Source organism: Orbicella faveolata, unplaced genomic scaffold (assembly GCF_042242905.1).
Source record: "Orbicella faveolata isolate gen_17 unplaced genomic scaffold, um_ofav_v1 contig_47, whole genome shotgun sequence".
Lineage (NCBI taxonomy): Eukaryota > Metazoa > Cnidaria > Anthozoa > Scleractinia > Merulinidae > Orbicella > Orbicella faveolata.
In genome coordinates this window covers 3894278-3907250 of record NW_028301577.1, presented here as the reverse complement: position 1 = coordinate 3907250, position 12973 = coordinate 3894278, and the positions used below count along the sequence as shown (strand labels likewise).

Here is a 12973-nt window from a genome sequence, read left to right as displayed (position 1 = left end):
TAAGAAAGGCTGCATCTTTACCAGAACACCACAGCAAAGACTATCTGTGACAAATATAAGTACAAGCTCGCGTCCAAGAACTTCTCAGTTACACACAACTTCACGAAGTGCGTCGAGATTGACCCCGGAAGCGAGCTCCACCGGTATTCCATCTAGAGACTCCGAAGGCAGTGCAAGTATGACAACTTTACGAAGTCAAACTACAGAAAGCGGTAGTATCTCGCTAGTTCCCGGAGTCTTCAAGAGCAAAAATCCGAGACCGAGGATTTTTGTTCGGTATCGTCAATTGTCATCGGAGGAACGAGTGATAGAATGGCTTTACAAATCGTGCACTCATCCTTTGAAAACACTGCCGTTGTTATAATGTATGGCCTTCTGACAAAACACTAGACTTAGAGAAGTGAGTGTCAGTGAGTCCATGAGATAAAATATATATGTCCTATATGACTTATATCTAAGGCATTACTGAACGTATATCACGGTGCAATTTGAACGAGATAAATCAGTAAGCGTTGAGAATTTAATTAAAGAATAATTGGTCCTTATCTAGGGGTAGAACTTTTTGTTAATTTATTTGTTTTGCAAATCGCGCCTGAGACAAAGATAGCCAGTAAATTATGCAAGAAGACCACAAGTTAAGTAATATTCAAAGTTGGCCCGTCTTGTCTCTAACGGTTTTCCTAGCTTGCTGATTTGCTGAGGATCGCTAGAGTAGGGAGCTAGTGCTTAGTCAAGCGAGCCTCCTTCCTCGCGCGTCTACGAATACGCCGCTATGTATGGCAATGAAACTGCAAATGTAGTCCCTATTTTTCGCTATTTTTTTAAGAGAGGTACCGTGAACGTAAATGCCTTATGCAATGATCCCGGCCAGGGCGCGAATCCGGATCGCTCGCGCTCGATCCGGGATCCAGTAGGCTAAACAGAAGGCTGTCGTGTTTTCCAACTCTGTATCTTGTGCGTAGTGCTAAAAAAATGATTTTGGTCTCGCCAACCTCCTCTAGTCTCGTGCCAGTCCAACGAACTGAATGGTTGTGTACTACCAGGGTGTACTGGTTCTCAAACCTTTTTATCTACCTCGGGCTTTTTCTTTATTGTTGTCACAACTCCAAATCCTCGTTAAGTGAAGAGAATAACATTTCAAACCTATAACTGAAACGGTGTAATCAAACGATGTTCACATCCAGAAACAAACAAACACCCCTCCTACTCCTCTTAGTCCAAAGGCCGGGAGGACTAGGTCTAGCGGAAGGCTTTAGGCGGAGGTTCCCTGGGCACTAGTACGAATATTTGCTGTCAATGATCAAAATGGCGCCTGTAACAACAACTCAGGTAGGAACTTTGCAAACTTCAACATCAAATGACTTCTAATCACTCGATAGAAACACCAGAATCATTTACAGATCCTTCATCAATGATTGCTTTTTAATTTACCGTGTTTCTGAGGTATACGGTGCTCATAATCGCTTTGTTTTTTCTTATAAAATATCGTAAAATCGCAGCCTGAGTTATTTATTTTGAGGCGTCGTAATGTTGCTAGGGAAGAAACGCACCTCGGGAAGCAAAAATTGGGTAGATTTTTGCTTGATTTTCTTTTACGAATATTTGCTACCTTATTTGGTAGGATTTCATGGAATCAATGTTGCATTTCAATTGCAAATCCTTGCAAGTACCGAGTGCGTAATTAAGCTCATGTATAAATTTAATACAGACATAAGCTTAAGCTGATATTTATCTGGATTGGTAGGAGTTGAGTCGTGAAGTTTTATAAGCGTAAACAAAGGAGTATAGTCTTGGGAAATGGTACTGACCATGACTAAGGAAACTATTTCTAAATGAATATATATAAAAAACAGAATTATAGATACAAAAGGACGTCCTGTCGAATGATAGAGGTTAGAATGGCCAATTCCCTTGAGGAGGCTTGCTTGCAAGGAATCATGGTTGTTGTATTCATCACCTTGGGCTGGATGTTTGTTTTCACAACTACCATGATTCCCTGCAGGCATGTCTCAAAGAGAGAAATTTGGGCCATTAGAAATAAATGAGGATTTGTTTAAATTTAGTTCATCATTAGGGGTACTCAATATTGATGAGGCAACTTTGAAGAGTCGGAAGTAGCTGATTAGCATTTGTTGAGGTTCACAAATTGGCCCAATATTATATGCACTCTGATTGGCTAGAAAAAATTCTTAGAATTGAAGAGGGTCATACAGGGGTATTCTTGTGACGTGTGGTTAGCTGATTTTTTTTTGTGTGAAACGTGAATTTAGGAAATTATTTTTCGTGACTCATGACCTGAAGGTTTTGCGTGACCTGTGAAGAACCTGAATTATTAACCGATATTCGTGATTTTACCTCTATTCTGCGTGATTTTCAGATGCAATTCCTGCGAATGGTTAGAGTCATCTATCAAGAGTGACTTGGTATGCAATTTGCAATATGGAGCCTTGACTTAGCCATTCGCAATTTTACTTTCTTTAAACACCGCTTCTAGTGTAAGAACAGGTCATTAAAAAGAGTATCTTACTTGCTTATTTTCGTGATTTGGGAAAATGAAATTTTTACATTGGTGATCCGTGATCCTCTATTTTTTTCGTTCGTGAACCCTGCAAGAGACCCCGCCTGTACAACCCTCATTGAAGTGGTAACACGAGTTGAAGTTGGGAGAATGTGAAAAGTTTTCCAATTTTAAGTACAAAAGTTATCTCAAATTATTGGTAAAATTAATCCTGAAAACAATCCTGCAAACTTCATTTTTGCTGCACTCTCTGAGAAAGGTGGGGTAGCCAAATAACCTGTTAACCTCCTTTCCTATAGTACAAGTATTTAACAATAAGCAAGTAACTGTAAATCACTCTCTGACAGCTCAGGGAAGCATTCTGCCATTTTTCACAAAGAGCATGGTTATAATTACACAGAGGCAGAATATTATTTGCAGCAAAGCACATTTAGACAGTATTATGCATGAACAGACTGTTATTTGTAGGCAGTTATTTTCAGTTTTGGTCCAGTCAACGAGAACTCTTTGAAGTTGTTGTTTGCTCAGTTGTCACAATTTTGTTTTCGTCTTCACAGGATGCCACTGCAGAGAATGCCGAGGGACAGCAAAGCAATACAATCATCTTTAACTCATCCAAAGGAGAACTGTTCACCCCAAACAATGGTTTTAAGTCCTTGGTCAGAAAACTGAGATCCAACTGGAAAGTCATCACGTATGTTACAGCTTCTTTATATGAAGCTAACAATAAGTTTGCTGTTGCATTTACATGAAATGATGGAAAAAAAATATATAGTATTTTACAGATATGTCCCTCTTAAGTTTTTGAAATTTGCTCTTAATAAGAACAAACGGAATTGATTAGTACAGTACGTATTAATTGATAACCTTGTCTTGCTACTTATTTTAGGAACAAAGATGAAATAACCGTAGAAAGAATTATTACAGCAAAAGTTGTGATATTTGGAGGACCAAGAAGAAAATTCACTGCTTCTGAGGTAAAAGTGTAGTGAGGTGTTATCGTTAATGATAGTAATGCTTTTATTGGTCGGTAAAACGCATTTAATGGAACATGACACCCCTCGACGGTTTCGCTGTTTTTGTTCGTCATGCAATCCAGTAGGATAAACAATAGTACAAAACTGAATGCTCAGTTCTTGAATGAACATTCCCTTATTCTAGCAGCTAGCACAAATGCTATTCATGTCTGTATTTTAGCTTCTATCTCACTGCGTAATCTAAAAAAAAAAATTTATTGGCGTATTTTGTCGTGTTACCTTTTACCTGGTTGCGTTACATTCTACACTTTGTTTGAATAACAGAATAGTGATGTTAAATCCAGGTTTTGATGATTAAACAGTCTAGTGCTGTAACTACAGTAGTATATATGTGACAATTTTATATGTAGCAGCTATGCCAAGAATAGGAGTGTTCAATATTGAAAACTAGCTTATTTATAAATACTCATGAATGTAAAATGAATGACTAGTGTGGTTTTAGAAAATATCCACACCTCCCTGGACCCATGGATGATTTTTTGGTTGACTTTACTGTAACAGTTTGGCTTTTTGTATAGTTTGATGCACTGAAGCAGTACATTGAAAAAGGTGGAAGCCTTTTGGTTCTGTTGGGGGAAGGAGGAGAGTCTCGATTTGACACTAACATCAACTTCTTGTTAGAAGACTATGGAATTATGGTGAATAATGGTTAGTATTATGTACACTGTAAACCTTTTCTTATAAAACTCATCATGCCAAATTATTAATAGAAAACAGGCTGTGAGATGGCTGCATGGACATGGATTTCACATTTATGATTGAAGATTGGAATTGGCATTTTTACCACAAAATCCACTGTACAATCAAGGTCTCTGGCTAACACTTACAATACATATATGACAGTGTAAAAATATGAAATGTCCAGTGTTTAATTCCCAACACATCTTTGCTATATTTGGGCCCCATGCATACCTACTAAGTTTTACACAGTTCTATTTTAAGTGGAACCCTGTCTTACGGTCAACTCGTTAACATGGTTACCTTGTTATTAAGGCCACTTTTTTTGTCCTGGCGAAATGCCCATACATTTTCTCATAAGAAAACCCTGTTAATGCAGCCACCCTGTTACTATGGCCAATGGCCACATTCTGAAATCCCAATCTGTATAATCCTTTATAATTTTACCCTGTTTATATGTTGGCCTCTTAGACCAGTTATGTTCATCTTTCATTGTTAATATCATATGTCCTGATTGAAATTTCAATTTTTTTTCAAATAATATTGCACTCCAGATGCACATAAAAGATCAGTAGTTTAGAAGTGTATTGTTGATATACCTGGTAAGGCTTCACTCAGTTTAGACGTGTGGGTCAGTCATGAAATTTGGCCCCACCCCATTAATACGGCCAAATTTTCATGGCCCGTTGGTGACCCTATTAATGGAGTTCCACTGTATGTGGAAATGTCTTTACAGATTCAGTAGTGAGGACCGTGTATTACAAGTATTTTCATCCTAAGGAGGTTTTAATCTCCAATGGAGTTCTTAACAGGTAAGTCAGAAAAGTGTGCATGTTGATTTGTCGACAGAATGTTTTTCACTCAGCTTATGGCTAGATCAACAGCTGAATGTTCAAATCAAACTTATAAGTTGATCACAGGTTCTTTGTTTCACTGGTGTTAATGCCACATGTACATGTAAACTTTATAAAATTAATAATTATGTCATTAATTTGTCTGATTCTTTACAGATAAAACATGATCATTATTAGCATTTTATGCTTTAATTTTCTTTTAGTAAAGCCATTAGACTGTATGCTTATAAAAGCACTTTCACCATCTAAATGTATAACATCTGATAAATTTATGTGATAATATTGTGCCAATGTTTTAATAAGCATCATTTTGTTGTTGATTCAGACAACATATCAATCATACAGTCACGTATAATCAGTATGTATTGTTTTCATTTTAGAGAGATCAATCGGGCTGCTGGAAAGTATGTTCCAGGATCATCTGATGCTGATAGGACAGACCTTGGACAGTAAATATTTTTATTATGTACTCAGTCTGTAGTTTGTTTAATACATAATACATCAGACACCACATCATAAGGTCTGGGTTTGAACATGGTCTTTGCCTCCAGTGTTCTGGCTTGTCCTTCAGGCAAGCTGTAACATGATACACTCATCTGAAAGTCTTTCTCACCAGCCCCCCTGCCCCCTCCAAAAAATTTATCTCATTAAGTACTTCAATCTGTAATTTGAATATCCGTAAATAATTTTCCTAAGAAACTTCCAGTGTTCCCTTGCCAGTCAGGAAAGTAAAGGACAGAATCCCTTAGCATGACCAAAAAATCCATTAGTGTGCAAGTGTGCAAGAAGTTCTTTGCACACTGACGGTGACTCACTGATTGTAATATGGACCAGCTGTTGCTATCCAGCAGTCATAAAACAACATGTTTCTTGTCAGACTATATTTTGTACTTTTGTGGTGCTTTCAGTGATCAGTCTTAACCATCAGTCTTAACCGTCTTTTTTGTTCTTTCTTACAGATCTCTGGCATTTGTTTATCCTTATGGTGCAACTCTGAATGTGGTCAAACCAGCTATATCCGTTCTTTCATCTGGCAGCGTATCATTTCCTCTCAATAGACCAATCTGCGCATTCCACTCATCAAGAGTAAGTTCTGTCAGTTGTCACAAGTAAAATCCTTAATTTGAGAGATTAAAGCTTACTTTCAAAACAGCATACATGTATATAGTTATGAGCGACTGTTTAAAAAGAATTTTATTAATCCAAGCCTACTTGTATGCCTATTGTTTGTTGTCAACGCGAAGCTTTTAAGAGCTTATTAATAGGTATTGGACATCTGATTCAGTAATTTCTATTTCCTTATACAGTACTCAAAAGGCAAGATGGTCATCCTTGGTTCTGTACACATGTTCAGTGATCAGTATCTTGACAAGGAAGAAAATGCAAAGGTTCAGGTGGGTTATTAAAATGATTCTGACAAATAAATGGATGCAGTAAGGTCAGGGTTGGCAATAGGTCATTTTCCAGGAGTTCAGCACTACACCTAGGAACGTAAAGGACTCTGGAATAGGCACCCGTAAGTCTGGAAAAGGGTGGCTTGAAATTGAGCCTAAGACAAAGTGTGAAAGGAAAAAAATTATAATTTATGTAATTTTCCAGAGGAATGTTCTTTATTAGGTGTACAGTAGCAAAACCAAATGTACTAGGATGTTCTCATTCTACCATACAGTGACCTGATCAACAAGTAGTGAATTCCAACATGAAGTGACTTGGCAGGCAGTATTGTCTCCCACTGGCCCCGCCCCCTGGCCACCTGCCCATCCCATGATTTGGATACCACTCCATTTCACAATACCTGCCACTGGGTTGGCCAGGCTATATCATTAGAATCTGACAGACTTAAGAACAACCAAAACATTTAACTTTAACGAGTTAGTGGTGAATGAATGATAATCCATTTTTCATGTTGCATAATACTTTCTCTTCCACTACAGGATGTGATCTTTCAGTGGCTCACAACTGATGACATTCAGCTCAACAATATCGATGCTGAGGACCCTGAGGTTTTGCACTCTTCTATAAATCTTGACATGTTTCCTAATTTTCATCGGTTCTTAATAAAAATCATTATCAAAGAAACTAATTGGGCTGCAAGCTGTTTCTCGGAACCTTTGTGTCTCATGGTTTATCAGAATGTGTAACAATCTAATTTATCAATTTCACACTTGTTAGGTATCAGACTACCATTACATTCCCGATACTCCCAGGATGTCAGAGAGACTAAGAGTTTGCCTTCAAGAAGGAGATGAGGTATTATCATATGCACTAACAGCCACTGAGTCAGATCGTTTTTTCTACAGTGAAATAAGTCTTTGTCGCTTAAAGCAAAGCCAAGGTTCAGTGTTTACTGCAAGAGAAAAACTTTCATACATACATGTACATGTTCCTCCCTTGCCACTACCCCCACCCCCTCCTCCAACAGGTAGCAGGTGCTGTGTAGAAATGGTGTACAACAGAGAGAGGGTGATGAAAGGTATGCATTCCCTTTTGTATGTGCAGCTCTACAACTCATAATCTCTATCAACCTTGCATCAGCTATACAGCCTATCATTCTCTAATTCAGAGCTTAGTCATTGACACTTATAATAAGTAGAAAAATGTTTTCAAAACAGTAGCAAAACTGTTATTTTATTATTGTTGTTAATAGAGTGTGGGAAGAGATATCACCAAAATGTTTGATGAGGATCTTTTCAAGCTTGATACAAGTGTGGTTCCCTCTGCCATAAGGTATTATTTTTAAAAGAAAGTAAAAAATATATTAGTGAAGTCTTGTTACTACCATTTATTATATGGCTTGTTCTTATAGCTGATATCATGTGCACTCTGATTGGGTAATTGTAGGGCATTATTCTCCCATAATGCCCACTGGCCGATTATGGGCTTGCAAAAACAAAGCAAAAAGCCATGTAATAAACAACTTAGTAACCTTGAACGTTCAGTCTTTACAGAAAAATCTGAAACCTCGACCTTGCCGTATTGACCTTGTTTTCACTCGGTCAATACAGCAAGATCTTGGTCTGAGATTTTTCAGTAAAGACCTCACTCTCAGTCAATAAGTAGTTAGTATAAGAGGTTCATTGTTGTTCTTATTCTAATAATATTTACATTACCTGTATTGCTCTGTTAACAACTACTGTTTATATAGATTTAAGTGAATGTTCAAAATACTACCAGAATGGTATATCTAATATTTCTATTAACTTGTGCTTTCAGCCAAAACATGAGTCATATCAGTTGACATCAGTTCAAATGGCCGACTGATAACTGCTTAAATGTCTTTATTACAATGTTATTTTAATGCTGTTTTGTTATTACAGAGCATATGAAGACCTAAGAGTGAAGCATGAACCTCTTCAGCTAATAACTCCTCAGTTTGAGACTCCACTTCCTCCACTTCAACCTGCAGTAAGTCTGTTTTATCATTGAAAATCTCTAGCAAAACTCTTATGAGAATGTCTGTTCAACCCCAGTAGTTAGGTTATAGGGGCTGGCATTCAACTCTGGGAAAAAACATCAATAGCATGAAGGACAAGGAGTATTGCAACTCCACCTGAGTGGAATCCTTGTCCATCAGTCAATGTGCTGCTACCCATTTTTGCATCAAGCTGGAGAGTAGCTCAGTAAAGAGTCATTTTTTTGCTCCAGAGCACAGCACAAAAACACCAGTAGTAATCTTGAAAAATAAACCTTGTTTGTCAATAAAGCGCAATATTAACTATTTTTCAATTTGATTGGTCATTGTTCACACCTGTCTCACACTCTGTGATTATAATTGAAATTCTTGTACCCACCTGTAGCAAACTCATTGCTGATATCGAGTCAGGTAGTCTACAATGTAATATCAAATTGAGCTAGAATTGTGTTTTACGTTTATTATTGTAGGTATTTCCAACAACCTTTCGTGAGCTGCCTGCTCCAGCACTGGATCTGTTTGATTTAGATGAGAGTTTCTCGTCAGAAAAGACAAGACTTGCACAGATAACCAACAAGTGTAAGTGACGTGTGGTTGATTAGCCTTTGGACCCTAAATTCAGCGCTTGAATTGTCTCCCAGTTGTTATCGACTTTTAAAGTATTTTTGATGATCAGCTTATGGAAACCTCAAGCCCGTAGTCTGATTATGGGGGAGACAGAGCTCAGCAAATGCAATAGCAGTGTAGACACATGTTCTCAACTCCTATACAAAAACTGTTCTAGAATCTTACCATTTTTCTGTCATTTCTCACATCTGCATACACACAAGATTGCAATTGCAACTATTACACATATTTGTCTTCTCTTCTAACCAAGAGAAATCCTGTGTTTTAGGCACTGAAGATGACCTTGAGTACTACGTTCGTGAGTGTGGGGATATCCTGGGAGTGTCCAGCAAACTGCCTTCTTCTGTTAGAGATGCCAAGCACATCTTGGACTACATCTTCCATCAAATTGTAGAGTTCAAAAAATTGAATCAGGTAACTGTCACTCTCTCTTCACTGTTGTCAGTTTCTGATGTTAGCATGCAGAAAGGATGCTTCAAACTTAAGATTCTCAAACATATAGGGATTTCTGGACATTTCTTTATTCTGTTCTAAATTTCATCTTTAGTTATTTTTGTCCCAATGTTTCAATTCAGGCTCACAGTCATTTGTATGCGATTGTGGATCTTTCATTTTGGCAGTATTACAAGTTGAAAACAATAATTTCTCTAATTGATTACTGTACAGTTCTGTAAGTTTAGCGAGGAAATTTCTGTGGTACATCGTCAAAACGTCCTCTAGTTGATGAATGACTGTATTCTCATCGCTTGTTTGTTTGACGATATATTGTAAGGAGAAATTAGATTTTGATCACTCGTGGGAATGAGGGGCTCAGTTCCTAGGAATCTTTGTTGGTACTAAGAATAGACAAGAAAAAGTATATTTTACACTTCTCCATGCAATAACTTTGGGTATTTTTATTGTTGTAGGAACCTCTGGATGATCCATCAAATGAACCTGCATTCACAGATGCTATGTAAATTTATTCTAGATGTTTCTGTTCTGTAGAATTTGGCCTGTTCCAGGGGTTTAATAAGTTGGGGTGCAGTGCCAAAAAAAATGATGGGAGAAAAATATGGGGGAGGCTCACCTTATACCTCTGCTATTTTTTCTTTTGCCGTTTTTCGTGCTGCTCCCCGCTAACTAATGCCTGGACCAGACTGCTTAGAATTTGACGCTCAAGGCATTTTAACTTATTTATTGTGGTATTCTCATACAGAACAGTCAAAGATGTTCACTTGAGAACAATCATGCTTCCAGGTGTAAGTTTCTAGGCAGTCTCTTTAAGAGAACAGAGTAAGTGGTGATCAAAGCCACACCTCTTCATAATTTTATCACAAGAAGTCTCAGGCTATAGAGAACTTTAAAATCGCTCCCATTTCAAAGAGAGTACTTAGAGCTAATAAGAAAGCTAGAAGTAATTTCACATTATGCAGTTTTGCATGGCTTGTTTGAAACGATCTTTATATGAGCATGGAGTACAATAGTAAAATGTAAATTATATAGCAATCGTGTCCTCTGAGCAGGCTCTCTCTGGTTGTGGATAAGGTAAAGAGAGAGGCCAGCCCCCAGCTTTCTCTCTGCTCGCCTAGGTCGCGGCCTTATCCTAATCGAGGAGCCTTTTCTGAAGACTTAGACACACCCAACAGTAACTTTAGATTAGTTTGTTTTCTTAGTTATAACTCTTGAGATATGTCATTGTGTACTTCTCGAAAGGATCTCAATCAATCGTTCGGTTTCTCCTTTTATAACGTCGTTATTCTGTACGTCTAGTTTGAATCTACTAGCGTTCTATCACGAATGCCGTTCTTTGATTGGCTATGCTACTCGCTATCTATTCTGTGATAGATGGAGCGTAGTAGTGTGCCTTGTTAACAAAATGACAGCCGCTTCCTGGCTTTTTCGAAGTGTCTGTGAAGAGGATTTAGATAAAGTTTTGAACGACTAGTAGATTTACACTAAAACAATCAGATTATTCGCTCTCGATTTCTATGCGTTTGCGCCCTCGTCAACTATCACGTGATAGAAATCTCGATCTCATAATCTAATTGTTTATTAACAATTCCTGAGCGAAAAACAATTATTCATTGGTAAATGTTTACGTTACACTTCAAGATTTACCCTCGACAGCTTAACAGTGCTTTTACGGTATTTGCTCGAGTCATAGAGTGGTTTTTAATCGAGTGTCGTAAAACCAAAATCATAGTTAGTAGAGGTCTACTAACTATGCCAAAACCAAACCAATTACTTAGCAATTAGACTACTCAGCCAATCTCAAACCGTAGTCAAACCAAAACCAAAACCCTGATCAGTTACTTTCGACACTCAATTGAAAACCGCTCTAACAATCTTCCATAGCATTTATCCGTTTTTCACAAGCTTGTACGGGTTATTTTGAACGATTATGCATCTTCAGGTAGTTTATATTTGAATGATTTATTGCATGAATGGTTTTAAAAGGTAGCAAATATGAAAAGAGAGACTTAAATTCAAAGAGAAGTTACCTTTGGACAAGATTAAATGCATTAAAAAGAACTTTTAATTATTTATTATTCCTTTTTCCAGACTATGAGGCCAAAAAATCTCTTTGTTGTGCATACATGTATATGGTTCCGTAGTTATTAGCGTGACAGAATCACTGTTACCACGATTAAGAAACCTATCAGGGAATTAGAAAAGGCTGGAAATTTATCCTCGAATTCTCCTGTCAGTTTATAATACAAAAAAACTCTGTCTTGAGTGTTTTAAAATTTGCAGTTTATTATTAAGGCTTCTTAAAGTCGATTTATCTGTAAATAGGTACACATTTTGAATGAAGTAAAGTTGGTGTGCGTCTTGTAAATGTCTAAGTTCTCTTTGGTCTTGGAAACACCCTTTACTGAATACTAATTTACTGGGCTTATACTCTAGTTTTTTAGCCATCTAGGCTTCTCGCAGAATCTAAACCGTAATATTATTTTAAAGCCCATGCTAACTTGGAAAGAATTTAACACAATAAACTGAGCTGGAAGAAAGCGTTGCAGGTATTATGTAAAATACTCAAGACGCTCTATCACACTACGTTACAAGCAAAGTTTCGTCAAGGGGTTTCAAAGATTTCAAGTATAGGAAACCCGTTTCGATTGCCTTAAAAAACAAACAAAAAAACTTTGGAAACCCTTTGGAAACCCGGGGTGCTTACCATTTACAAAAACCATCCGGTTTGAAATTTCAGGCATAAACATTAAACAATTAAATGCGACGTCGCGGGAGAGGGAATCGCTATAAAGTATGTCCACATCAGCTAGAGAGACTTAAAAGAGTAGAAAAATAGCATCACCTCAAATCACAGCCCATAATTTCTGCAGCTTCCCAAATGGAATGGCGCGAACCATTTGATTTTCCAACTGGAATTTCCGGTTTTCCCATGTAAATGGTAAGTACCCCCGGTTTCAGGAGTTTGAAACCCTTTGGAAACGCTCTGGAAACTCATTAGAAACCCCTTGGAGACTCGTTAGAAACCCTTAGGGAACTCTTTAGTAACCCTTTTAAAACCCTTTGGAAACCCCTTAAAAACCCCGTTTCGGGAGTTTGAAACCTGATTTCACCCAAATTGCCATGGTTCATGAGACGTTTTTTCGTCAGTATGAGGGTCACATAACAATTATGGTAACTCTAACAACACCTTTGATCGTGTGGGGTTGAAAGAGTGACAACACAACGGGGTGGGCTAGGCCGTGACCTAAAATGAATGCTCCTTGTACGTCCTCGCGTGGTTTTCTCGCTCGCTTATTACTGGAAAGATTCTGCTAAGAACCAGTGTACGCGAAATCTTGAAGTGTGGAGATAAGGTAGCGAACTTTACACTTAAAATCGTTCGCTTTAGTGA

At 37.7% G+C, this 12973-nt stretch overlaps 1 protein-coding gene across 1 annotated transcript; it reads left to right on the top strand.

Annotated features, from left to right (window-relative positions):
* Positions 1-906: 906 nt before the first annotated feature.
* LOC110066400 (intraflagellar transport protein 52 homolog) lies at positions 907-11947 on the top strand. Its single transcript, XM_089279865.1, has 15 exons — positions 907-1329; positions 3076-3212; positions 3408-3495; positions 4074-4203; positions 4970-5045; positions 5468-5536; positions 6047-6173; positions 6395-6481; positions 7022-7090; positions 7260-7337; positions 7735-7814; positions 8405-8492; positions 8970-9078; positions 9395-9540; positions 10035-11947. Exons 1-15 carry the CDS (start codon positions 1297-1299, stop codon positions 10083-10085), a joined length of 1368 nt encoding a protein of 455 aa, XP_089135991.1. The 5' UTR covers positions 907-1296; the 3' UTR covers positions 10086-11947.
* Positions 11948-12973: the final 1026 nt, after the last annotated feature.

What these genes read in the sequence shown, in the direction of transcription:
- LOC110066400 (XM_089279865.1), top strand. Translation starts at nt 1,297, where the DNA reads ATGATCAAAATGGCGCCTGTAACAACAACTCAG. An exon ending in GCCTTCAAGAAGGAGATGAG is followed by an intron (nt 7,338 to 7,734) that starts GTATTATCATAT and finishes TGTTGTTAATAG; the next exon opens with AGTGTGGGAAGAGATATCAC. An exon ending in AGTTCAAAAAATTGAATCAG is followed by an intron (nt 9,541 to 10,034) that starts GTAACTGTCACT and finishes TTATTGTTGTAG; the next exon opens with GAACCTCTGGATGATCCATC.